This window comes from Eriocheir sinensis, chromosome 26 (genome assembly GCF_024679095.1).
Source record: "Eriocheir sinensis breed Jianghai 21 chromosome 26, ASM2467909v1, whole genome shotgun sequence".
NCBI classification, from domain to species: domain Eukaryota; kingdom Metazoa; phylum Arthropoda; class Malacostraca; order Decapoda; family Varunidae; genus Eriocheir; species Eriocheir sinensis.
In genome coordinates, this window is record NC_066534.1 from 1848168 (window position 1) to 1874858 (window position 26691).

Sequence of the window (26691 nt, forward strand, 5' to 3'; positions counted from 1 at the left end):
CTTTCTTCCTTCCTTTTTTCCTTCCTTCCTTCCTTCTCTCCTCCCTTTCTTTCTTTCCTTCTTAACTTACTTAACCTTACCTACCTCCATACTTCCCTCATTCCCTACTTCCTTCCTTCCTTCCTCTCTTTCTTCCTTCCTTCCTCCCTTTCTTCTTCCCTTCCTTCCTTCCTTCCTCTCTCCCTTTCTTTCTTTCTTTCTTTCTTCCTTCCTCCCTTTCTCCCTTTCTTTTTCCCTTCCTTCCTTCCTTCCTTCCTTCCTTGTTTCCTTTCTTCCTTCCCCCCTTTCTTTCTTTCTTTCTTTCTTTCCTCCTTACCTTACCTTCCTTCCTTCCTTCCTACCTTCCTTTCTTTTCTCTATCCCCTACACCCTCGCTTGATTCTCCCTCTCCTTCCCTTCCCATACCTTACCGTCTTGAAGCAGCGGCGGAGTCCATCGCTTGGTTTTAATAACGTTCAAGTGTTTTATCTAGGCCGGCTTTTATTACCCATTCTCTCGGCTCGAATTCGGGGTCAGACTCCGGTAAATCTGTTCCCCTGTGCCGCAGAATCCACCTCTCTCTCTCTCTCTCTCTCTCTCTCTCTCTCTCTCTCTCTCTCTCTCTCTCTCTCTCTCTCTCTCTCTCTCTCTCTCTCTCTCTCTCTCTCTCTCTCTCTCTCTCTCTCTCTCTCTCTCTCTCTCTCTCTCTCTCTCTCTCTCTCACTCTCGCACACACACACACACACACACACACACACACACACACACACACACACACACACACACACACACACACACTCCCTCACCCCCACAAAGAAAACCTAACTGATTAAACAAGAAAAGAAAAAAATCGAAGGTCTGTTTAAGGGATCGCGTTCTGCTGTTGGTGGGAGGTTCCGTGCTGTTTTTGGGGGCTGTGTTTTTCAGTTTTTTTTTACGGGTGTTTTTTTTTAATGTTATTTTTTGGGTCAATGATTTTTTTTCTTTTCGTGTTTAATCGGTCAAGGTTTTGTTTGTGTCGTAGGGGAGTGGAGTGTGTGTGTATGTGTGTGTGTTTGATTAGTCATGTTTCTCTTTTTTTTTCATAACTTTCTGATAACTCGTTTTTTTCCTCGTTTTTTTTTCCTGTTTTTTTTTCTCACCTCGATGAAGTTTTTTTTTTACCTCGATGTTTGGGGGTCATTTTTTTTAATGTGTGTGTGTGTGTGTGTGTGTGTGTGTGTGTTTGTGTGTGTGTGTATATATAAATGTGTCTTTCTGTATGTGTGTGTGTGTGTGTGTGTGAGAGAGAGAGAGAGAGAGAGAGAGAGAGAGAGAGAGAGAGAGAGAGAGAGAGAGAGAGAGAGAGAGAGAGAGAGAGAGAGAGAGAGAGAGAGAGAGATGGTGTGTGCGCGCGCGATTGAGAGTGGTGTGTGTGTATCTGTGGGAGGGTGTGTGTGTGTGTGTGTGTGTGTGTGTGTGTGTGTGTGTGTGTGTGTGTGTGTGTGTGTGTGTGTCTGTGTGTGTGTGAGAGAGAGAGAGAGAGAGAGAGAGAGAGAGAGAGAGAGAGAGAGAGAGAGAGAGAGAGAGAGAGAGAGAGAGAGAGAGAGAGAGAGAGAGAGAGAGAGAGAGAGAGAGAGAGAGAGAGAGAAGAGAGTTGTTTGTGTGTATCTGTGGGAGGGTGTCTGTGTGTGTGTGTGTGTGTGTGTGTGTGTGTGTAGTACGTCTGTATATGTGCGTGGAAAAACATATAATTTTTCACCCTGTTGACTTCACTCTTTCAAAACTTTCCTCAGATCTTACTTACTTTTCCTATTTATCTTAACTTGTATTCCTTAACCTGATTGCTGTTTGCCGCGGGGGTTTGTTTTTCAGCGAACTCGTCTTTCAAATTTTTGTGTGTTTTTCTTAATCATTTTTTAACTGCTCTTCAACTTTTTCCGAGTCTTGCTAACTTTATTTTCCCTTCGTTTTTCTTACCTGATGGAAGGAAGGAAGGAAGGAAGGAAGGAGACAGGGAGGAAAGATAGGGAGGAAGGGAGGGTGGAAGGAAGGAAGGAAGGACGGGAGGGAGGGAGGGAGGGAGGGAGGGAGGAAGGCAGTAAGGAAGGAAGGAAGGAAGGAAGTAAGGAAGGAAGGCAGGAAGGAAGGAAGGGAGGGTGGCAGGGAGGGAGGGTGGAAGAAAGGAAGGAAGGAAGGAAGGAAGAAAGGAAGAAAGGAATGAAGGAAGGAAAGAAGGAAGGAGGGAGGGAGGGAGGGAGGGAGGGAGGGTTGATGGAAGTAGGGAAGGAAGGAAGGAAGGAAGGAAGAAAGGAAGGTGACAGGGAGGGAAGATAGGGAGGGAGGAAGGAAGGAAGGAAATAAGTAAGTAAGTAAGTAAGGAAGGAAGGAAGGAAGAAAAGAAGGAAGAAAGGCAGGAAGAAAGGAAGAAAGAAAGTAAGAAAGAAAGAAAGAAAGAAAGGAGAGAAGGAAGGAGGGGACGAAGAAGAAATAGATGAAGGAAGGAAGGAAGGAACGAACGATGAGTCTTGCGATGGGCTCTTTGAGGCTGACTTATGGTATTACTGTGTGTGTGTGTGTGTGTGTGTGTGTGTGTGTGTGTGTGTGTGTGTGTGTGTGTGTGTGTACGCGAGTCAATGTGTGTGATTAAACTTTCTGAGTTCAACAGTTTCCTCTCAACTTTTTTTTTTATATTTAATCTTCGTTTCTGAATTTTCCTTTTTCCGGTCAATGTTGAAGACGGTTAGCGAGGCACCTCGTTAAGTGTGTTTGTTTGCTTCGTCTCTCTCTCTCTCTCTCTCTCTCTCTCTCTCTCTCTCTCTCTCCTCCCCCCCGCTCACCACGACCTTCTTCAAAATCCCATTCGGTTGCAATAATAAAAGTTTTCACCCGGGAGTTAACAAGCGTTTTTTAATTAGATATTGTTTTGTTTTATTGTTATCTTTATTATTCTTTTCATTTAGTTTATGTTTAAGTGGTTTAGTTGTGTGTTTTTTTGTTTTAATTTGATGTTATTTAATTGTAGTTTATTTTTTTCCTCTGTGGTATGATGGGGTGGAGCTTTCCTTCCCTCGGCTGTTGCTTCTTTGCTCTTAGAAATGAAATATGCAAGTCTTTGAGGTTTATTTTTTCTTTCTTTCTTTCTTTCTTTCTCTTTCTTTCTTTTTCTTTCTTCGTACAATTTTTCTGTCCTAATTTATTTTGTTTGTTTGTTTGTTTGTTTGTTTGTTTCTTTCTTTCTTTCTTCGTACAACTTTTCTGTCCTAATATACTTTCTTTCTTCCCTCCTTTCTTTCTTTTTTTCCCTCTCTTTTTCTTTCTTTCTTTCTTTCTTTCTTTTTCTTTCTTCGTACAAATTTTCTGTCCTAATTTATTTTCTTTCTTTCTTTCTTTCTTTCTTTCTTTCTTAATTTCTTCGTACAACTTTTCTGTCCTAATATATTTTCTTTCTTTTTTTCTCTCTTTCTCTCTCTCTTTCTCTCTTTCTTTCTTTCTTTCCTTCTTCGTACAACTTTTCTGTTCTAATATATTTTCCTTCATTTAATTTCCTTTTACTTTTCTTAAATTTTGCTCTTCCTCTATTTTTTTCAGTAACCTCCTTTGCCACGCCGCCAAGCTTCTGTTCTGCTGACAAACTGAATTTCACATTTTGTATTCCAAGTTTTCTTCGTTACAACTTCATCCTTCTTCCTGGTTTATTTTTCATTTTCTTTGCTTCTTGAGGTAAGGTTAACTGTCTTTGGTTTTCGCTTTTCCTACGTCATCTTTTATCTGTGTGTGTGTGTGTGTGTGTGTGTGTGTGTGTGTGTGTGTGTGTGTGTGTGTGTGTGTCTCTCTCTCTCTCTCTCTCTCTCTCTCTCTCTCTCTCGTTATTCCTTAATTTCTTCTAAGATTTCTCCCTTGACGTCTGTTTCCCGAGTGATTGTATTATCGAATTATTATTTTTTTACTTTGTTTGAGTTTGAGGGCCAATGTGACGGAGATGTGCACAGCGGCCACGCGTAATGTATGCCCCAGCCCTTGCCTCCCTTAGATTGGCTGATCAAAGCGATCCTCATTAGAACATTTGATATGATGTGAATATGATATTTTTCTACATTTGGCCGATAGCGCCGGTAGACTCTCTTGATGGAGGCTGAGGGCCGGGTTTACTCAGTTAGTCCAAGTGTTTTATAGCAGCGACATCTTGCGTGCCTCATGATGCCCCCAGAAGCTCCATTTGTTCCTCTTGAGAGAGTGTCGCCAGAGTCCAGGTTGACAGGTGGGCGGCTTTTCCGATACCCTACGCCCCTGTCCACCCAGCAGTGTACCAGGTATTAATCGGGGGTTGTGTCCCGTCTCCTGGGGTCTGTTCCCTTCTCCTATAATTCCTTCCCCTTCTGTCTCTCTCCGGCATATAACCACAGATGTTGCGCCCACTAAACAAAACTTTCCAACTGTTCCCTTCTCCTATAATTCCTTCCCCTTCTGTCTCTCTCCGGCATATGACCACAGATGTTGCGCCCACTAAACAAAACTTTCCAACTTTTCCCTTCTCCTATAACTCCTTCCCCTTCTGTCTCTCTCCGGCATATGACCACAAATGTTGCGCCGACTAAACAAAACTTTCCAACTTTTCCCTTCTTCTATAATTCCTTCCCCTTCTGTCTCTCTCCGGCATATAACCACAGATGTTGCGCCGACTAAACAAAACTTTCCAACTTTTCCCTTCTTCTATAATTCCTTCCCCTTCTGTCTCTCTCTCCGGCATAAGACCACAGATGTTGGGCCGACTAAACAAAACTTTCTTTCCGGGTTGACAGGCGGTCACCGGGACGCGCATTTCAGTTCACTGTACGGGTATGTGGCGCCTACTCCTGAACAGAGAAGGTTACGTTAGCATAGGTTAGGTTAGAGTAGGATTGGTCAACTGAAGTCGCAATAGGTAATTTTGAGTGCATAGGAATCACTATGAGAGTATTTTCCGGAACGCCCCGTGGTTAGTTTCGAAGCTACAGGCGAGCGTCTTCACTCAGGGACCACAGGGGAGGCGGTGGCTGAATGGATAGCGTGACGGCGCCGCGTTCAGGACGACGCGAGTTCAGTCCCCGCCCGGTGCCACCAAGCTGGGATTTTTCAGCCGCCGCCGAGTGGCTTAAAACTACCCACATGCTGTCCAGAAGACCACCTATCAACCCGGACTCTAGATTCTAGGATTAAAGATGAGCTCCGGGAGGGCAGCATGAGCCAATGCAAGATGGCGCCACTATAAACACTCGCCTGTGCCAGAACGGGCTGGGCCGACCATCAGGCCCCACCGGGAAGAAGCCTTGGGCCGACCATCAGGATCAAAGGAACACAAAGAAACACAAAGGAAGAACAAACAACAGCAGACCTGCTGGTCCTTACGAGGCTGTTTGTGACAAGCTACACTAACTAGCTAATCAAAGGTGGAAGATGAAGGACAGCAGAGGCGAAGGCTCCTCTACCGGGAAGAAGCCTTGGGCCGACCATCAGGATCCACCGGGAAGAAGCCTTGGGCCGACCATCAGGCCCCACCGGGAAGAAGCCTTGGGCAGACCATCAGGATCCACCGGGAAGAAGCCTTGGGCCGACCATCAGGATCCACTGGGAAGAAGCCTTGGGCCGACCATCAGGATCCACCGGGAAGAAGCCTTGGGCCGACCATCAGGATCCACCGGGAAGAAGCCTTGGGTCGACCATCAGGCCCCACCGGGAAGAAGCCTTGGGGCGACCATCGGGATCCACCGGGAAGAAGCCTTGGGCCGACCATCAGGATCCACTGGGAAGAAGCCTTGGGCCGACCATCAGGATCCACCGGGAAGAAGCCTTGGGCCGACCATCAGGATCCACCGGGAAGAAGTCTACCAGCTTTTTTTTATGCGGGCTTTTTTTTATTAATTGCGGGCTTTTTTATTAATGTTTACTTTTTTTGTGCCCTTGAACTGTCTCCTTTGCTGTAAAAAAAAAAAAAAAAATAGGCCACGACGTAAAAAAAAAAAAAAAAAAAAAATCCCCACCCGTAGAGAGATTAGAAATATACCACCGGGACAGCGTGAGGACAGTCTTCGGCAACTCGGCGGTGACTGAACAGAGTGTCAGCTTGTAGCGTCGGGCGGTACGGGAACCCTGGAACTCCGGGACACCGCGCCTGCATGGATGATAAAGCTGAACACTGAACGACACGGAGCGGTCGCACTAAAATAAATATCGCCTGGGCCTCGAAGGCAAAATAGAGGACCGTGAGAGGTTTAATATGGCGAACGACAGGCCTATGCATGATGTGGAATATTTCTTTCTATTTTTTTATCACTTTCGATGTTTATTTTTTTATTTGCGATTTCCATAGTTTTATATTTTTCATTTATTTTTCTTACCTTTCTTTTTTCTTTTTTTTCCTTCCAAGACGCCGAGATCTCGTTCCATTGTTGAAGAGAAGGGAGGAGAAGGGAAGGGAAGGGAAGGGAATGAAAGGGAAGGGAAGGGAAGGGAAGGAAAGGAAAGGGAAGTGAAGGGAAGAGAAGGGAATGAAAAGGAAGGGAAGGGAAGAGAAGAGAAGGGAATGGAAAGGAAGGGAAGGGAAGGGAAGAGAAGAGAAGAGAAGAGAAAGGAAGAGAATGGAAGGGAAGGGAAGGGAAGGGAAGGGAATGGAAGGGAAGGGAAGAGAAGGGAAAGGAAGGGAAGGAAGGGAGGAGAAGGGAAGGTAAGGGAAGGGAAGGGTAGAGAAGGGAAGAGAAGGGAAGGGAAGGGAAGAGAAGAGAAAGGAAGGGAAGGGATGGGAAGGGAATGGAATGGAAGAGAAGGAAAGGGAAGGGTAGAGAAGGGAAGAGAAGGGAAGGGAAGGGAAGAGAAGAGAAGGGAAGGGATGATAATGTAAGGGAAGGGAAGGGAAGGGAAGGGAAGGGAAGAAAGAGAAAGGAAGATAATGGAATGGAAGGGAAGGGAAGGGAAGATAATGGAAGGGAAGGGAAGGGAGGTTCTTTGTACTATCTAACTCAATTAATTTCAAGCCTTCTGTTTACTCTTTTAATATCATTCTTTTATTATTTTTTATTCATTTATTTTTTCATCTATACTTTTATTGCTTCATTTTATTATATGCTTTCTTTCCTCCTTTTCTTCTTTCTTTGTACTCTCTAACTCACTTAATTTCAAGCCTTTTCTTCTCTATTTATTTTTATCATTATTTTATTTGTATTTTTATCATATTTTATGCCCATTTTTTTCATTTTTTCATAAACTTTTTCCTTCTATTATCTTCGTCTTTCGTACTCTCTAACTCACTTAATTTCAAGCCTTTTCGTTCCTCTTTATTTTTTTTCATTATTTTATTTGTATTTTTATTATATTTCATCCCTATTTTTTTCATTTTTTCATAAACTTTTTTTCCTTTTATTATCTTCGTCTTTCGCACTCTCTAACTCACTTAATTTCAAGCCTTTTCGTTCCTCTTTATTTTTTCATTATTTTATTTTTTTATGTTTTTATTTGCGAATTTCCATACTTTTATAACCAGATTGTTTTTTCATTTTTCATTAACTTTCTTTCCTTTTATTTCCTTCTTTTTTTGTAGTCTCTAACTCACTGAACTTCAAGCCTTCCCTTCCCTTTTTATTTTTATCTTTATTTTATTCTTTATTCTTTTATTTTCGAATTTCTATACTTCTATACACAGATTTTTTTTTTTCATATTTTCATAAACTTTTTTCCTTTTATTTCCTTCTTTTTTTACTCTCTCACTCACTTAATTTCAAGCCTTTTCTTCTCTTTTTATTATTTTCTATTATATTTTAAACCTTTTTGGGGGTCTTTCTAACGTTTTTTTTTTACATATAGTTTATAATTAGTCTATATTTTTAATCTTTTCCTTACTTTCCTTTTAAAAAAATTCTCGTTTTTATATATAGTTTACAATTGCTATTTTTTTTCTTTTATATTTTCTCTTTGGGTTATTTTCCTGATTCTCTGCTTTTTTCCTGTTTTTTTCTCAGTTTTTCATATTTAGTTTTTTTTCTTGGTTATTTTATTTTATAATTTTCTGCTTCTTTTCTTCTTATTTAATTGAATTTCACCATGTTTTATTTTCTGCATTTTTGGTGTTTTTTCCTGTTCTTTTTTGTTTTGTTTTTCATATGCAGTTTATTTCTAGTTTTTTAGTCTATATCTCTTAATCTTTTTCCTTTCTTTCCTTATCAATATTTTCTCGTTTTTTATATATAGTTTACATTTTTTTCCCATATTTCTTTACATATTTTTTTCTCTAGTCATCGCTTCAATTTCACGCTAAGCCATTTTTCTATTTCTTTTTTTCCTCGACAACATTTTTTTTTCCTTCACAATATACTACAACTTTTATGTCCATATTTTCAATTCCCATTTTTTTGCCGTTCTTTTGTGCCTCTGTGTTATGTGTGTGTGTGTGTGTGTGTGTGTGTGTGTGTGTGTGTGTGTGTTGCTGTTAATATCACTCCCGTTGCTACTACTACTACTACTACTACTACTACTACTACTACTACTACTTCTACTACTACTACTACTACTACTACTACTACTACTACTACTACTACTACTACTACTACTACTACTACATCTACTACTACTACTACTACTACCACCATTGTCTACTACTTCATCAACTACTACTATCTACTACTACTACTACTACCACTACTTGGCCATTGTGTAATCTCCCAGCCTTCGAGAGAGAGAGAGAGAGAGAGAGAGAGAGAGAGATTCTTTGCTTTCTAGAGAGATTCATTCAGAGACGAGAGAAATCTTCCTCCATTGAGAGAGAGAGAGAGAGAGAGAGGGAAGGAAGAGAGAGAGAGAGAAGAGAGAGAAGAGAGAGAGAGAGAGAAGAAGGAGAGAAGGAAGGGAAGGAAGAGAGAAAAGAGAAGAAAGAGAAGAGAAGAAGAGAAGGAAGAAAAGTGAAAGAATGGAAGGAAAATAAAATAAAATAAAATAAAAAGAAAGGAAAGGAAAGGAATGGAGAGGGAAGAGAAGGGAATGAAAGGGAAGAGAAGGGAATGAAAGGGAAGGGAAGGGAATGAAAGGGAAGGGAAGGGATGGAAAAGGAAGGGAAGGGAAGGGAAAGGAAGGAAAGGAAAGGAAAGGAAAGGAAAGAAAAGAAAAGAAAAGGAAAGAAAAGGGAACGGAAGGGAAGGGAAGCTTGTGGTTATGGACGGGATTCGAACAAGGACCAGGCAATTTCTCAGTCATTCAGCTTGTTAGGTTATTTCGTCCACTCCTTACCCAGTGAAGAACGATTCTGTCAGTATTATCCGACAAACCATTAATTAGCCTGTTAGTAAGTTAGTGTGGGCGGTCATTATTCATTTAATCGAGTAATTATTTAGTTAGGAAGTTCGTCAGTGAGTTAGGTTGTCAGGGAGGGAGTTGGCTGCTTGGTTAATTAATTGGGTGGGTTGCAAGTTAGTGTAGCGCGCAGCCCACACGAGAATGTCAAGGTGAGGGGAGTATCAAGGTATATTCTCTCTCTCTCTCTCTCTCTCTCTCTCTCTCTCTCTCTCTCTCTCTCTCTCTCTCTCTCTCTCTCTCTCTCTCTCTCTCTCTCTCTCTCTCTCTCTCTCTCTCTCTCTCTCTCTCTCTCTCTCTCTCTCTCTCTCTCTCTCTCGCTCTCTCTCTCTCTCTGTCTCTATCTCTCTCTCTCTCTCTCTCTCTCTCTCTCTCTCTCTCTCTCTCTCTCTCTCTCTCTCTCTCTCTCCCCTTTCCCTTCCTCTTCCCTCCCCAGCTTCCCTTCTCCTTTCCACCCTCTCAATCTCCCGCTCTCTCTCTCTATCTCTCGTCCATTCATTTTCGAAGGGCGGCAGTTTCACCAAATTAATCACACTGTAGCGGGGTCTTCTAAGTGAGGGTCGTGAGCGGGCGGAAATCACATATGACCCTTTCAATCCCGTGCAAAACCATCCTTTATCCCCCCCTTACATCCAAGCGTCTAATGGTGCATTCGACCAGGTGTGGCACGGGTTTGGAATGGTCAGCGAATGGGAATAGGTTAGGAGTGGCTATGGAAACTGGAGTGAAGGAATGCAGTGAGGGCGGCGGTGGTGGTGTTAATATCATGGTGGCTATGGTATTCTTGGCTGCATGGGGTTACGCCGGTGATGAGTGAGGGGTGGATAGGCCATCTAGTGGTGTGGTGGTGGTGGTGGCGGTGTCATTATAAGCAGTAGATAGGAACATAAGAACGTAAGGAGTCTGCAAGAGGCCGGCTAGCCCATATACAACAACAACAACAACAACAACAACAACAATAATAATAGCAATACCAGTAACATCAACACCACCACCACCATCCCCCCCCCACCCCACCCCCACCCTCCCCCCGCGCCAAGACTGCCCGGCGCGGCGTGGGTTCAGAAACAAAAGGCAGTGATCAAGCTATCGATAAACGCTTCATTTTTACCCGCCACGCCGTTCACGCCTCCGCCGCCGCTGTGGGGAAATGTGTGTGCGATAACGCGGTGTGCGGGAGAGCGGGGGAGGGCTTGGGGAGGGACCGTGCGGGGAATAGCCGTGCGGGGAATAGCCGTGCGGGAAATAGCCGTGTGGGGAAAGCGGTGCGGGAAATAGCCGTGTGGGAAAAGCCGTGTGGGGAATAGCCGTGCGGGGAAAGCCGTGCGGGGAATAGCCGTGCGGGGAATAGCCGTGCGGGAAAGGGCCGTGTTTGGATTGCAAGGCGGGGCGGCGGGGAGGGAGGGAAAAAAAGACTTGGGGATGCGCCGTGGAACATAAACTGGTTCACTGTGATATCAGAAGTAAACAATGTGTCGGTTATGGTGGTGGTGGTGGTGATAGAAAATGTAGTAGTAGTAGTAGTAGTAGTAGTAGTAGTAGTAGTAGTAGTAGTAGTTGTGGTAGGTTAGTTTAGGTTAGGCTAGGCTAGGTTAGGTTAGGTTAGGTTAGTTTTTTTTTTTTAGAATTTAAAAGGCGTTAGAGAAGAGAAGAGAAGGAAAGGGAAGGGAAGGGAAGGGAATGGGAGGGAAGGGAAGGGAAGGGAAGGGGAGGGAAGGGAAGGGAAGGGAAGGGAAGGGAACACAAAGGAACACAAAGGAACACAAAGGAAGAACAAACAACAGCAGACCTGCTTGTCCTTACGAGGCTGTTTGTGACAAGCTACACTAACTATCTAATCAAAAGTGGAAGATGAAGGACAGCAAAGGCGTAGGCCCCTCCCCCTCCCCCCCTCCCTCCAGCCAAAGCTAGCAGGAAAGGAAAAAGAACCATGCAGCATGGAAAAACTGCATGGAAATTATGTAGGAAAGAGGAAAGAACTACCATTACTGCTACCACTAACCGGGCGATAAAAGCGGACAAGGACACCAGTATTCGAAAGAACTTAACGTTATTACGACAATGAGTAATATCTTAGTTGCTGGTTGGATTCAAAACACTTGTCTAATCTATTCTTGAAGGCCGTAACTGTTGTACTATCAACGACATCACAAGGTAGAGAGTTCCAAACATTAACAACTCGATTGAAGAAGAAGTGTTTAGCTTCGTGCAACGAGAATCTTTTACCACTTATCTTCAAATTGTGATTTCTTCTTGTTCTATTTGATCGATCAATTGTAAAGTAATCTTCCGCATTAATATCACTGAATCCTTTAAACATTTTAAACACTTCTGTTAGATCGCCTCGCATTCTTCGTTTTGATAGGCTGAATAAATTTACTTCTTTAAGCCTTTGTTCATATGATAAATTTCTCAACCTAGGAATCATCTTTGTTACTCTTCGTTGAACCCGTTCCAACTTTTCTATGTCTTTTCTGTAGTAGGGAGACCAAAACTGTACACAGTACTCTAGACGGGGTCGAACCAATGAATTATACATTTTAATATTACTTTTTCCGATTTATTATTAAACACTCGTCCGATGAAGCCAGCCAATTTGTTTGCAGTTTTAACTACCTCTGAACAATGCTGACCGGGCTTTAAATCGCTTGATATAGTGATTCCCAAATCCTTTTCTTTACTTACTGCAGAAAGTTGTTTGCCATTCATTACGTACCGAACGCGATTGTTATTTTTTCCGATGTGCAACACTTTACATTTGTCAACGTTAAATTTCATTTGCCATTGATTGGGCCAACGTGCAAGTCGATCTATATCTGATTGTAAAGCTTCTTCGTCGAGTATCGCAGTTACTTTACTAGCAATTTTTGTGTCATCAGCAAATTTTGATACTTTGCAAGTGAGCCCATCATCGATATCATTAACATAAATTAAGAAGAGCATGGGGCCAAGCACTGATCCTTGAGGTACGCCGCTTTTGACATCGAACCAGTTAGATGTAACACCGTTTAGAACTACCCTCTGTTTCCGCTCAGAGAGCCAGTCCATAAGCCAATTGTGAATGTTACCGAGATACCGTGCGCCAGTAGTTTGCTGAGCAATCGTTGGTGGGGAACCTTATCAAATGCCTTGAAGGGAAGGGAGGGGATGGAAAGGAAAGCGAGGGAAAAGGAAAGGGAAGGGAAGGGAAGGGAAGGAAAGGAGAGGAAAGGGAAGTGAAGGAAAAGGAAGGGGAGGGAAGGGAAGGGAAGGGAAGGGAAGGGGAGGGAAGGAAAGGAAAGGAATGGAATTGAAGGGAAGGTGAAAAACTAAGAATTATAAACAGGTCACCAAGACGCTGCTCTCACAAGGAGTGCTTTGTGGTCAGGTTCTCGATATTCGCTTCAGATGAGGTGGCGGCCGAGCGGTCAGCCTGCGGGCACTCTGATTTTTCCAGCATCACCGAGTGACTGAAGCCTACCCACATGCTGCCGAGATCTTCAGACCACCCTAACTTCAGCGGTCAGGAGAAGCACCGGGGGGCAGCACGGGCCAAGGAAGAGTCTAAGTCTATATATACAGCAAGTCATATCCTACGCATGTTTGTGGGAGGAGACACGGCCGAGGCGTGGTTTATGTGTGACACTGCTTGGAGCCAAACTAGAGAATGTAGAAACAGGGATTTAGAGAAAACGAGGAAAGGCGGACTAATTTAAATCAATCACTTCATCATGCCCTCCCTCACACCCCACACCGCCGTTTGTAGTCATTGAAATTAGTCACGCAATAGCACAATAAAAGAATTTTTTTTTCGTCAGTGGCTTGCCTGGACGCGCTGTGAAAGAAGGCGAGAATGCACATCCAGAGTGCACACACGGCCCCAACTTTAGTCACCCCTGAACTGGCGGGATTTTTTTTTTAGCTCCAAGTGACGTCATCCCGCTGCTCCGCCCCAAAACCGCCTCCTGCGCGTACCGGTCGCAGTTTTGAAGCAGAGTGACTTGACTTGGTATATATAGACTTAGGCAAGAGTCACACATCACGACAGACACTGTAAACAATATTCGCCTGCGCCACTAACGGGCCGGTGTCGTCCAAGAGCCCCCTCAAGACAACCTACCGGCGCTACAGCCAAGGGGGGAGAGAGAGAGAGGGAAAAGAATATAGAGAGAGGATGAGGACTAAATACATTCTCGGCAACATTACAACACTTTTATGGGGGCTTCGTGGTGCAGTGGTTAGCACACTCGGCTCACAACCGAGAGAGCCAGGGTTCGATTCCCGGGCGGATTGGAAAAATTTGGGCGGCTTTTCCGATATCCTACGCCCCTGTCCACCCAGCAGTGTACCAGGTATTAATCGGGGGTTGTGTCTCGTCTCCTGGGGTCTGTTCCCTTCTCCTATAATTCCTTCCCCTTCTGTCTCCCTCCGGCATATGACCACAGATGTTGCGCCGACTAAACAAAACCTTCCAACTGTTCCCTTCTCCTATAATTCCTTCCCCTTCTGTCTCTCTCCGGCATATGACCACAGATATTGCGCCGTCTAAACCAAACTTTTCAACTGTTCCCTTCTCCTATAATTCCTTCCCCTTCTGTCTCTCTCCGGCATATGACCACAGATGTTGCGCCGACAGATGTTGCGCCGACTAAACAAAACTTTCCAACTTTTTCCTTTTCCTTTACCCTATCTTTGTCTCTCTGTGGGTTAGACCGCCAAGTGTACACACCTGTTGGCCTAAGGGTACGAGCAGAATATAAGGAAAGAAAAAAATATGTAGGAAGCTTTGACAGGGGAAGAGGGAGATACAAACGAAGGAAGGCCGCCGACGAGTTAATGAAAGAGTGACGGTACAGGTTATATCGTGCATTAGAATGTTGGACAGTGAAAGGAGGAATTTGATTACAGGATGGATCAGAGTAATAAAAAAAGTATATATGAATAAAGAGGTTGATAAACAAAGTATACTAAGCTTTAACGTTTATTAAATAACTCTTGCACTGAAAAGTCTACCAGCGATAAGATGAAAGAGCGAAGACTTTGATTAACACTTGCATTAGAATGTTGGCCGGCTGCAGGGTACAATCTTGAATGGGAAGTCTTGCGTGTTGCACTGAACGAAGCATACAGAGAATATAAAACTAGGGAGAGGAAGGAAGGGGAAGAAGAGGGAAGGAAAATAGGAAGGAAAGAAATAAAGAAAGATGGGAAGAAGGAAGAAAGAAAAGGAAAAAAAAGAGAAAACGAAGAAAGAATTAGAAATGACAGATAACCTAAGGAAGGAAGGAAGAAAATAAAGGATAATAGAAAGGAAACGAAAGAAAGAAAGAAAAATGAAACCTGCCTAAGAAAAAAAAAGGAAGGAAAAGGAATGGAAAAAAAGTGTTGTTGTTGTGTCTTATAAAATGACCCGTTAAAGAGTTTGACAGTTTAGGAATACTACTGGGGACTGACTAAAAGAGTTTATTGTATGTATGGCTTGACACAATACACCATTACATTCAGCCCCACCCATCATGAGAGAGAGAGAGAGAGAGAGAGAGAGAGAGAGAGAGAGAGAGAGAGAGAGAGAGAGAGAGAGAGAGAGAGAGAGAGAGAGAGAGAGAGAGAGAAAGAGAAAGAGAAAGAGAGAGACAGAGAGACAGAGAGAGAGAAACGCAGTAGAAGTAGAGGCGGTGATGCTGGTGGTGGTGGAGGGATATGTGAACTTGGGCCAGCGGGTTTGTGGGTATAGGCACGGTGACCGCTGGACCACGGAGGCAGAAGAGAAGGAGGAGAGAGAAAAGGGAATGAGAGAGAGAGAACAAGGCTGGCCAGACAGTACCGCTGCCACTCTGCCTCTGTGACCCTGATCCAGCGTTGCCAATTATCGTACTCAGCGCATTGCATTTTCGTAGTTTCTGACCGATAACTATAGCAAAAAAGAACGAAATCCATCACTATTTAACAGTTTGAACGCTAACTTTAATTTCCTGTCGTCAATGTGTGGTTACGACAGTCTTGGAGCCTAAGAATGATAAATCCAATGTTCAGTGTACGACAATGTGGCAACGTTGCCCTGATCCCTCAACCACCAAGTTATTACATTCCTAGTTGTCGTATTAGAACGCGACCTTCTTGATCCAGGCAAGGTAAGGTGCGTGTCGTATGTTGGCGTACAGGCCGGGGAAGTCCACGTGGCCGCAGCCGAAGCCTCGCGACACGACTCCCGCCAGCACGAAGCGTCCGCGGCCGTCTCGTGATACCAGGGGCCCTCCGGAGTCACCCTGAGCAAGGAACAAAATAGCTTAGGGTCATATTCTTAAAGATTTCGGGGCCGAAGCTCACATATTTGACAAAGCTTTTCAGGGGTAGTTTTATGACCCTGGTGGTAGTTTGACCCTTCCTCTGTACCGTGAACCTAAGAAACACACATTTGACAAGGCTTTCATAGGAGTTTTTAGGGCATTTTCAGGGGTAGTTTAATGATCCTGGTGGTAGTTTGACCCTTCCTCTGTACCATGAACCTAAGAAACACACATTTGACAAGGCTTGCGTAGGAGTCTGGAGCATTTCCAATGGTAGTTTAATGACCCTGGTGGTACTCTGACCCTTCCTCTGTACCATGAACCTAAGAAACAAACATTTGACAAGGCTTTCGTAGTAGTTTGGGGCATTTACAGGGGTAGTTTAATGACCCTGGTGGTAGTTTGACCCTTCTCTACCATGAACTCTAAAAAAACACGCATTTTACTTCTTATTTGGCAATTAGAAAGAACTGATGTGAGAGTCGGTAGGCCCTGATAATATCGGCCTTCGACTTTTAGATTTATGTTACTCTGATTGTGCTTGCTTTTCCTCCCTTTAGAAATTTTATGGGTCTAGTTTCAGTGTTGCTTCCCAAGTCATGAGTATATAGGCTCCTTACTTCCCAACACATGAGTATATAGGCTCGTTATGTGCAAAGTAAAGTGTCAAACGAGGTGTATTTTATAAGGCAGTCAACGTCGCTTACCTGACAGGCATCCTTCCCCCCCTTGAGGTCTCCCGCACACAACGTCTCTTCCCCAATGCCGCGGGGCCACTTGCTCGGGTACTCAGGGATGTCAGAGTAGCTGCGGTCACACCTGGATGAAGGGAACACTTGCACGTCTGCCTCCATCAAGACTGAACTCGGAAAGCCGCCTGTTGGGAGAGAGGAAAGGAAAGCAAGAGGTTGAACTAAGCTTGTGAATGTAAATTTTTTTCAGCATGGTGGAATAATCAGTGGCGGCGCTCCCCCCCCCCCCCCCCACACACACACACACATATACACACACACACACACGAGGAACAGAAGAGGAGGAGAAGGAAGAAGAAAAAGAAGAAGATAGAGGCAACAGGAAGATCAGAAGAAAAACAGGAGGAGGAGGAAGAATGGAAGAAGAACAAGAGGAGGAGGAAGAATGGAAGAAGAACAAGAGGAAGAGGAGGAGGAAGAAGAGAAGAACACACACACACACACACACACACACACACACACACACACACACACACACACACACACACACACACACACACACACACACACACCAACATCTTCACTCTTTCATCCCTCACGCTGGTAAACTCTGGAACAACAATCTTCCTTCATCTGTATTTCCTCCTGCCTACGACTTGAACTCTTCCCTTCCCTTCCCTTGAACTTATCCCTATACTGTCCAAACCCCTTATGCAAGAGTTAACCAGCATCTTCACTCTTTCATCCCTATACTGTTCAAACCCCTTATGCAAGAGTTAAACAGCATCTTCACTCTTTCATCCCTATACTGTCCAAACCCCTTATGCAAGCGTTAACCAGCATCTTCTCTCTTTCATCCCCATACTGTCCAAACCCCTTATGTAAGAGTTAAGCAGCATCTTCACTCTTTCATCCCTATACTGTCCAAACCCCTTATGCAAGAGTTAAACAGCATCTTCACTCTTTCATCCCTCACGCTGGTAAACTCTGGAACAATCTTCCTTCATCTGTATTTCCTCCTGCCTACGACTTGAACTCTCTCAAAAGGAGGGTATCAGGACACCTCTCCTCCCGAAATTGACCTCTCTTTCGGCCACCTCTTTGGATTCTTTTTAGGAGCAGCGAGTAGCGGACTTTTTTTTTCATATTTGTCTCCTTTTTTGTTTATGCCCTTGAACTGAATCCTCTGCTGCAAAACACACACACACACACACACACACACACACACACACACACACACACACACACACACACACACACACACACACACACACACACACACACACACACACACACACACACACACACACACACACACACACACACACACACACACACACACACACACACACACACACACACACACACACACACACACACACACACACACACACACACACACTACTAACCATTCAAGGTATCCCCCCATCCTACGACCGTCGCTACTGCATCAATTATGTTCTCAATCTTTTTTCCAAACGGCAGACAAACTGGGAGAATGAACTTCTGTCGGATAGAAGTAATGGAAAAAAATATTGCAATTATGGGAAGACAAAGGTGTTATAATTTATTACTTATTTTATAAAGAGAAAGTTATATTTGTTTAACCTGGTAGCAGCGGGGGTCATGTCTCTTAATGGTCCCTCCAAGCGAGAAAAATGAGAAAAAAAATCACCCTCACACAAACCATTTCATAATATATATCAAAGCATTTGTGATCAACTTACGTATCATCAATTTTGGGGGGTTTGTATCATGGCACAAATTTGGCCCGTCGCTGCTACACGGTAAAGCCACAAAATTGGCCCGTCGCTGCTACACGGTAAAGCCACAAATTTGGCCCGTCGCTGCTACACGGTAAAGCCACAAATTTGGCCCGTCGCTGCTACACGGTAAAGCCACAAATTTAGCCTGTCTCTGCTACACGGTAAAGCCACAAATTTGGCCCGTCGCTGCTACACGGTAAAGCCACAAATTTGGCCCGTCGCTGCTACACGGTAAAGCCACAAATTTGGCCCGTCGCTGCTACACGGTAAAGCCACAAATTTGGCCCGTCGCTGCTACACGGTAAAGCCACAAATTTGGCCCGTCGCTACTACACGGTAAAGCCACAAATTTGGCCCGTCGCTGCTACACGGTAAAGCCACAAATTTGGCCCGTCGCTGCTACACGGTAAAGCCACAAATTTGGCCCGTCGCTGCTACACGGTAAAGCCACAAATTTGGCCCGTCGCTGCTACACGGTAAAGCCACAAATTTGGCCCGTCGCTGCTACACGGTAAAGCCACAAATTTGGCCCGTCGCTGCTACACGGTAAAGCCACAAATTTGGCCCGTCGCTGCTACCAGATTAATTAAACACGAGAGTAAATCATGAATTCAATATTGAGTAATGCGGGTATGCTACTGGATAGTGCACGATTAGGCTTACCTGTAACTGGACCTTTGAGTCAAGCTTGAGCAGGGCCAGGTCGTGGTATGCCTCTGGGGGGCTGTACTCTGGGTAATTCACCACATCCAGAACACCGAAGTCACTGTGGAGAGCCCCGTCGTTGTCGTCCTCATAATCGTGTTCACCCAGACGGACCACCTCGGCCTTGCTGCGATGATAAAGTGTTTGTTGACTTAGAATAAAATGTATTGGTAATTATGTTATGGAGGTGTGTATATGTATTGCTCTCTCTGTCTCTCTCTCTCTCTCTCTCTCTCTCTCTCTCTCTCTCTCTCTCTCTCTCTCTCTCTCTCTCTCTCTCTCTCTCTCTCTCTCTCTCTCTCTGTGTGTGTGTGTGAGAGAGAGAGAGTGAGCGAGAGAGAGAGAGAGAGAGAGAGAGAGAGAGAGAGAGAGAGAGAGAGGATAGATAGATAGATAGATAGATAGATAGATAGATACTTAGTTAGAAAGATAGATACTTAGTTAGAAAGATAGATAGATAGATAGATATAGATAGATACACACAGTAAATACACAGTAAGTAGCGGACTTTCTTTTTTTTCATTATTTTTTTTTTTTTTACACCCTTGCACTGTCTCCTCTGCTGTAAACACACACACACACACACACACACACACACACACACACACACACATAGTAGCCCTTCCCTCTATGGCTAGTAAAACCCATAGCCCGGTGCACTGGACTTCGGTGGTCTATCCGGCTTACCACAGGTGCCTCTCCCGTGTTCACCCAGACATAATTAAACTATTGTCACTCACTCTTTCAACAGTGAGTCCGTTTACCGAGACGACTACGAGGGGAGGAAAGGAAAGTTTCGTTTAGTCGGCGCAACATCTGTGGTCATATGCCGGAGAGAGACAGAAGGGGAAGGAATTATAGGAGAAGGGAACAGTTGGAAAGTTTGGTTTAGTCGGCGCAACATCTGTGGTCATATGCCGGAGAGAGGCAGAAAGGGAAGGAATTATAGGAGAAGGGAACAGACCCCAGGAGACGGGACACAACCCCCGATTAATACCTGGTACACTGCTGGGTGGACAGGGGCGTAGGGTATCGGAAAAGCCGCCCAAATTTTTCCACTCCGCCCGGGAATCGAACCCGGGCTTTCTCTTGGTTGTGAGCCGAGCGTGCTAGCCACTGCACCACGAAGCCCCCATGACTACGAGGGGATCTGATACAAGTCTTCATCAGCTTCAATAAGTTCAGTATCGATCATTCCACCGTTTAAAACTTATCCGGGAACTTGGAAATATGGCCTAACGATTCAACCTAGGCGATGCAACACAGACATTGGCATGGCTTACAAGTCCCTGAAGCAGTGAGCCGCTGAAAGAACCCATTGCTCGTTGATAAGGGTGCCGCCACAGAACCAGTTGGTGCCAGCAGCGTCCTTCTGTCCCAGCAAAGCCTGTGGGAGAAAGCGGTGATGAATAGCGTTCCGTTGGTGATCAGGCCTGGGAAACACCAATCTTTTTGCATGTATTTAACCCGGTGGTGGTAGCAGCGGGGATCATGTTTCTTAATGGTCCCTCTAAGCGGGAAAAAGAAAAAAATCACCCCTCACGCAAACCATTTCATAATATATATCAACGCATTTGTGATCAGTTTATGCATCATCTATTTTTTTGGGGTTTATATATCATGAAAATTCCAACATTTTCTACAACTCTTCCAAAACAGCCGATCTTAACCCGGTGGTGGTGGTAGCAGCGGGAATCATGTTTCTTAATGGTCCCTCCAAGCGAGAACAATGAGAATAAAAATCATCTCTCACACAAACCATTTCATAATACATATCAAAATATTTGTGCTCAGTTTATGTATCATCTATTTTGCGGGGTTTATATCATGGCGAAAATTTGGCCCGTCGCTGCTACACGGTAAAGCCACAAATTTGGCCCGCCGCTGCTACACGGTAAAGCAACAAATTTGGCCCGTCGCTGCTACACGGTAAAGCCACAAATTTGGCCCGTCGCTGCTACACGGTAAAGCCACAAATTTGGCCCGTCGCTGCTACACGGTAAAGCCACAAATTTGGCCCTTCGCTACTACCGGGTCAAATACATGTTAGATATTTTACAGTTTTGCCTCACTCACAATCCACGGCCACGCAGCGATGAAGGAGATTTTTCCACCAACAACGAATGGCTGGTTGACTCCAAGGAGCTTAAGTTGTGCTGTTAACGGGACATCCGCTCTCTTCTGACGGTTGATACTTAACACCGGAGAACTGAAAGGTTTCCTAAAGGTCTCAATTCTTCTGGTTGCATTCGTCCCGCAGTCTGAAAGGAAAGTTTTGTTTAGTGGGCGCAACATCTGTGGTCATATGCCGGAGAGAGACAGAAGGGAAAGGAATTATAGGAGAAGGGAAAAGTTGGAAAGTTTCGTTTAGTCGGCGCAACATCTGTGGTCATATGCCGGAGAGAGACAGAAGGGGAAGGAATTATAGGAGAAGGGAAAAGTTGGAAAGTTTTGTTTAGTCGGCGCAACATCTGTGGTCATATGCCGGAGAGAGACAGAAGGGGAAGGAATTATAGAAGGGAAAAGTTGGAAAGTTTTGTTTAGTCGGCGTAACATCTGTGGTCATATGCCGGAGAGAGACAGAAGGGGAAGGAATTATAGGAGAAGGGAACTGTTGGAAAGTTTCGTTTAGTCGGCGCAACATCTGTGGTCATATGCCGGAGAGAGACAGAAGGGGAAGGAATTATAGGAGAAGGGAACTGTTGGAAAGTTTCGTTTAGTCGGCGCAACATCTGTGGTCATATGCCGGAGAGAGACAGAAGGGGAAGGAATTATAGGAGAAGGGAGCTGTTGGAAAGTTTCGTTTAGTCGGCGCAACATCTGTGGTCATATGCCGGAGAGAGACAGAAGGGGAAGGAATTATAGGAGAAGGGAACAGACCCCAGGAGACGGGACACAACCCCCGATAAATACCTGATACACTGCTGGGTGGACAGGGGCGTAGGGTATCGGAAAAGTCGCCCAAAGTTTTCCACTCCACCCGGGAATCGAACCCGGGCTCTCTCGGCTGTGAGCCGAGTGTGCTAACCACTGCACCACGAAGCCCCGGCAAAAACTATAATTCATTTTCTCCTCCTTGCAATATATATCAGTTCCTCATCTGAAGGACTTATTCTCAAAATCTGAAAAGGTCGTCTAATGTTGACAGCAACGGTGCATGATGGCGGGGTGCGTTGCGATACTCACCCAGTGCGTCGTAGCCTAACGGAGGAGAGATGTCCAGAGCTGGCTGCGGAGGGCCGGTGACGCTGTCTGGGGAGAAAGGAACTTCGGTTATAGGGAAACAAAAGCTATGATCTGCACAGCTTGACGCACTACACAAGGTCATAAGGAAAGTATTTCGTTCTCTCTCTCTCTCTCTCTCTCTCTCTCTCTCTCTCTCTCTCTCTCTCTCTCTCTCTCTCTCTCTCTCTCTCTCTCTCTCTCTGTCCTTCTTCTTCTTCTTCTTCTTTTTCTTCATCTTTTTCTTTTTCTTTTTTTTCTTCTTCTTCTTCTTCTTCTTCTTCTTCTTTTGCCTCTTCTTTTGCTTCTTTTTCTTTTGCTTCTTCTTTTCTTCTTTTTCTTGTTCTTGTTCTTTTGCTTCTTCTTTTTCTTTTGCTTCTTCTTTTTCTTTTCTTCTTCTTTTGCTTTTTCTTCTTCTTTTGCTTTTTCTTCTTCTTTCTCTTCTTTTTTTCTTCTTCTTCTTTTTCTTCTTCTTTTTCTTCTTCTTCTTCTTCTTCTTCTTCTTCTTCTTCTTCTTCTTTTTCTTTTTCTTCTTCTTCTTCTTCTTCTTTTTCTTCTTCTTTTTCTTCTTCTTTTCTTCTTCTTTTCTTCTTCTTTTTCTTCTTCTTCTTTTTCTTCTTCTTCTTTTCTTCTTCTTCTTTTTCTTCTTCTTCTTCTTTTTCTTCTTCTTTTTGCTTCTTCTTTTTCTTCTTCTTCTTCTTCTTCTTCTTCCTCTTGTTCTTGTTCTTTTTCTTTTTTCTTTTTCTTTTTCTTCTTCTTTTTCTTCTTTTTCTTCTTTTTCTTCGTTTCTTCTTTTTTTACTTCTTCTTTTCTTCATCTTCTTCTTTTTCTTCTTCTTCTTCTTCTTCTTCTTCCTCTTCTTCTTCTTCTTCTTTTTCTTCTCCTTTTCTTCTTCTTCTTTTTCTTCTCCTTTTCTTCTTCTTCTTCTTCTTTTTTTTCTTCTTCTTCTTCTTTTTCTTCCTCGTCCTTTCTTTCTCTTCCTCTCCACACACATACACACTCTCTCTCTCTCTCTCTCTCTCTCTCTCTCTCTCTCTCTCTCTCTCTCTCTCTCTCTCTCTCTCGTTTTTTTTTGTGTGTGTGAATATAGCGTGTTTAGGGGGGAGCGGGGGGGGGGGGGGGGGCGACTGCGGAACTGACTTGAAAACGAACAAGCAATAAGAATATCCGTATCTGTTCTCTCGGTAAAGAAGCCAAATCAACCAAGGAGCCACTTCCTTTTCGTCAGAGGAAACCAAAAACCAATTATGTTCGCTTATTGCTGAATAGAGGTAGTCCTAAGATTTGTCAGGTCCCGTGTGAATGCCGCTACAGGGAAATGGACGAGGATGCACGGAATACCTCTCACGGCTATGTCTATATATACAGCAAGTCAAGTCATAGGCAGGTTTGTGGGAGGAGACACGGCCGAGGCGTGGTTTATGCGTGACACTGCTTGGAGCCAAACTAGAGAATGTACAAACAGGGATTTAGAGAAAACGAGGAAAGGCGGACTAATTTACATCAATCACTTCATCATGCCCTCCCTCACACCCCACATCACCGTTTGTAGGCATTGGAATTACAGTCACGCAATAGCACAATAAAAAGACATATTTTTTCGTCAGTGGCTTGCCTGAACGCGCTACGAAAGAAGGCGAGAATGCACATCCAGAGTGCACACACGACCCCAACTTTAGTCACCCCTGAACTGGCGGGTGTTTTTTTTAAGCTCCAAGTGACGTCATCCCACTGCTCCGCCCCAAAACCGCCTCCTGCGCGTACCGGTCGCAGTTTTGAAGCAGCGTGACTTGACTTGGTATATATATAGACTTAGGCTTACGACCTCTCTCACCTTGACGCTTTGGACAACAGACGAGTGGAGTTGACCCTTCGAATCCACATCTGACGGGCCGCCGCTCTCTGAAACTCTGCACCACGGCCGGGCAGTCTGTGAGCGGTAAGCAGTCTCCCACCGCGCCCGTCTCTAGTCTGCACGGCTCGTAGGTGGGGAAGACAACCTGGCCTGGAGGAAAAGTTGGAAAGTTTCGTTTAGTCGGCGCAACATCTGTGGTCATATGCCAGAGAGAGACAGAAGGGGAAGGAATTATAGGAGAAGGGAAGAGACCCCAGGAGACGGGACACAACTCCCGATTAATACCTGGTACACTGCTGGGTGGACAGGGGCGTAGGGTATCGGAAAAGCCGCCCAAATTTTTCCACTCCGCCTGGGAATCGAACCCAGGCTCTCTCGGTTGTGAGTCGAGTGTGCTAACCACTGCACCACGAAGCCCTGGCCTGGAGGACATATCAGCGTCAGGAATGTTGGCCGTGTGAACCTTGAAAACAAAAAAATGGCTGTGATAATATATAAATATCAATGGTGGGCGAGGCATGAGAGGGGGCGGGGCCTATTCGCCAGGTTATCTAGAACAGGGCCATACTTGTCCCATGAATTATTTGGCAACCGGATATAACTTTTTAGTGTCCATCTTCTGCTGACCTGCGCATCGTTGAACTGCTGTTGTTGTTGTTGTTATTATTATTATTATCGTCATTTTATATTATTATTATTATTATTATTATTATTATTATTATTATTATATTGCACAGCGGTTTGCCTTTCCCTAATACAGCTTCTGCACTACATTATATGACGAACTCCACTTCTGCCACACATAGATATCATTTGGCTTCGAGGAAGAGGCTGAAAATCTTGCCACACGATAGGTCACTGTGCTTATATAACCTCGTGGAGCCGCTGCACCTGTGTCTTAACCTGAACAGCACAGATGAAGGGTGTATTATATTTTTTGTCGGGGCGGGGCTGAACACAACGGCGCGCATTGCCGGGAGGTTCCAGACGGAGGGAGAGTTACAGTGACCGGGCCAAAAAACAGTGTAACGGAGGAAGCTTGTTTTTTTCTATTAGTGTGTGTGTGTGTGTGTGTGTGTGTGTGTGTGTGTGTCATTTTCATTATCTTCCTTTTCTTCCTCCTTTTCGTCTTTCTTCTTCTTCTTCTTTATTTCATCCACCACTTCCACCCATGTTCCTCCTCATTCATTACCTCCTCCTCCTCCTCCTCAAACCACCATAACCTTCTTTTCATCTTCTTCCTACACTTATACACTTCCTCTTCCTTATCCAGCACAAATCCTCATCAGTGTACTTCAGTGTGCTTCCTGAACACACACACACACACACACACACACATAATGACTCTATATCTCCTAGTATTTGAAGGACGTGGAAAACGAAACATAACACACTGGGTTGCGTCATATAGGTGCAACACTGTCTCTGCGAGGGGGCACTGCGTTAGAAGAGTGGGATCAAAGAGCGGTATATATGGACCTTTCCTTCGTGTTTTCCTTGCCTTCCTCGTGCAGAATAGTAATGAAAGGCTGTTAAGGTCAAGGAGGGATAGAATATATGTCAATGGCCTGCGTCAGATAGGTGCAACACTGTCTATGCGAGGAGGCACTGCGTTAGAAGCGTGGGATCCGAGAGCGGTATATATATGGACCTTTTCTCTATGTTGTTGCCTGATCATAAAACCATCCAGGAATCAAAGCATATACATGACCAGCACTTTCGATCACACTCCCTTTTCCTACTACTATTAGGTTAGGTTAGGTTAGCTGCCTCTTCCTCATAATGAAGATTGGTTAGGTTAGGTTAGCTGCCTCTTCCTCAAAATGAAGATTGACTAGGTTAGGTTAGCTGCCTCTTCCTCATAATGAAGATTGGTTAGGTTAGATTTGGTTTCTCTTCCTGCTGTGGAATTAAGGAGACCCAGAACAGTGAAGTAAAGAACAGATCCACTCACCCAACGCAATCGCTCGTTTTCCTACGGGCGCTAGAAGCAGGAAACACAGGAAAGCCAGGGAGCCGTGCACTCTGTTGGAGAACGCCATGACGTCTTCTCCTCACCGTGTCTTGCGTCACACTGAATGGTCTGGACTCAGTGTTGCCAGATCAGACTCATCAAAAGTAGCACAAGGATTCCCTAAAAGTAGCAAATTCACAGAGAAAGTAGCCCAAATACTGTTCACACACACACACACACACACACACACACACACACACACACACACACATGAATTTAAAGCCAAACTGGATAATAAGCGTTATGGAGACGGGACAGCACGAGCCTAGTACAGCTCTTTTCCTGTATTTCACAACTAGGTAAATACAGCTAGGTAAATACACGCGCGCACACACACACACACACACACACACACACACACACACACACAGCACAAAATATCACAACACATTCAGAGTAGTAAATGCATAATATTATTCCCTCGCAGTCCAGTATTACATATACGCAAAAATATAAATACGAATACGAATAAACGCGAATGAAACGTCAAATATAGTCACAGGCGGCACTGCGGCAGCCAACCATTCATCAAGTCCTTTTTTGAGTCAGTAATGCTATAATGTACGTGGATCAAGAGAATTTATAGGCCTTATAGATACTCATTAACCCGGTAGCAGCGACGGGCCAAATTTGTGGCTTTACCGTGTAGCAGCGACGGACCAAATTTGTGGCTTTACCGTGTAGCAGCGACGGACCAAATTTGTGGCTTTACCGTGTTGCAGCGACGGGCCAAATTTGTGTCTTTACCGTGTAGCAGCGACGGGCCAAATTTGTGGCTTTACCGTGTAGCAGCGACGGGCTAAATTTGTGGCTTTACCGTGTAGCAGCGATGGGCCAAATTTGTGGCTTTACCGTGTAGCAGCGACGGGCCAAATTTGTGGCTTTACCGTGTAGCAGC

At 44.5% G+C, this 26691-nt stretch overlaps 1 protein-coding gene across 1 annotated transcript; it reads right to left on the reverse strand.

Annotated features, from left to right (window-relative positions):
• Positions 1-14219: 14219 nt before the first annotated feature.
• LOC127003690 (venom protease-like) lies at positions 14220-25963 on the reverse strand. The gene is made up of 9 exons (XM_050870622.1): positions 25734-25963; positions 23759-23929; positions 21889-21954; positions 20779-20963; positions 19986-20089; positions 18661-18829; positions 17641-17737; positions 16247-16416; positions 14220-15518 (listed from the first exon to the last, which is right to left on the reverse strand). Exons 1-9 carry the CDS (start codon positions 25819-25821, stop codon positions 15354-15356), a joined length of 1215 nt encoding a protein of 404 aa, XP_050726579.1. The 5' UTR covers positions 25822-25963; the 3' UTR covers positions 14220-15353.
• Between the last annotated feature and the right edge of the window lie 728 nt (positions 25964-26691).

Bases quoted from the DNA above. Each gene is read 5' to 3' on its own strand.
- LOC127003690 (XM_050870622.1), bottom strand. From the start codon at position 25,821: ATGGCGTTCTCCAACAGAGTGCACGGCTCCCTGGCTTTCCTGTGTTTC. The intron at 20,090-20,778 runs GTGAGTGAGGCA...TTTCTCCCACAG, and splicing joins TCGCTGCGTGGCCGTGGATT to GCTTTGCTGGGACAGAAGGA. The intron at 17,738-18,660 runs GTAAGCCTAATC...TCTATCCGACAG, and splicing joins ACTCAAAGGTCCAGTTACAG to AAGTTCATTCTCCCAGTTTG.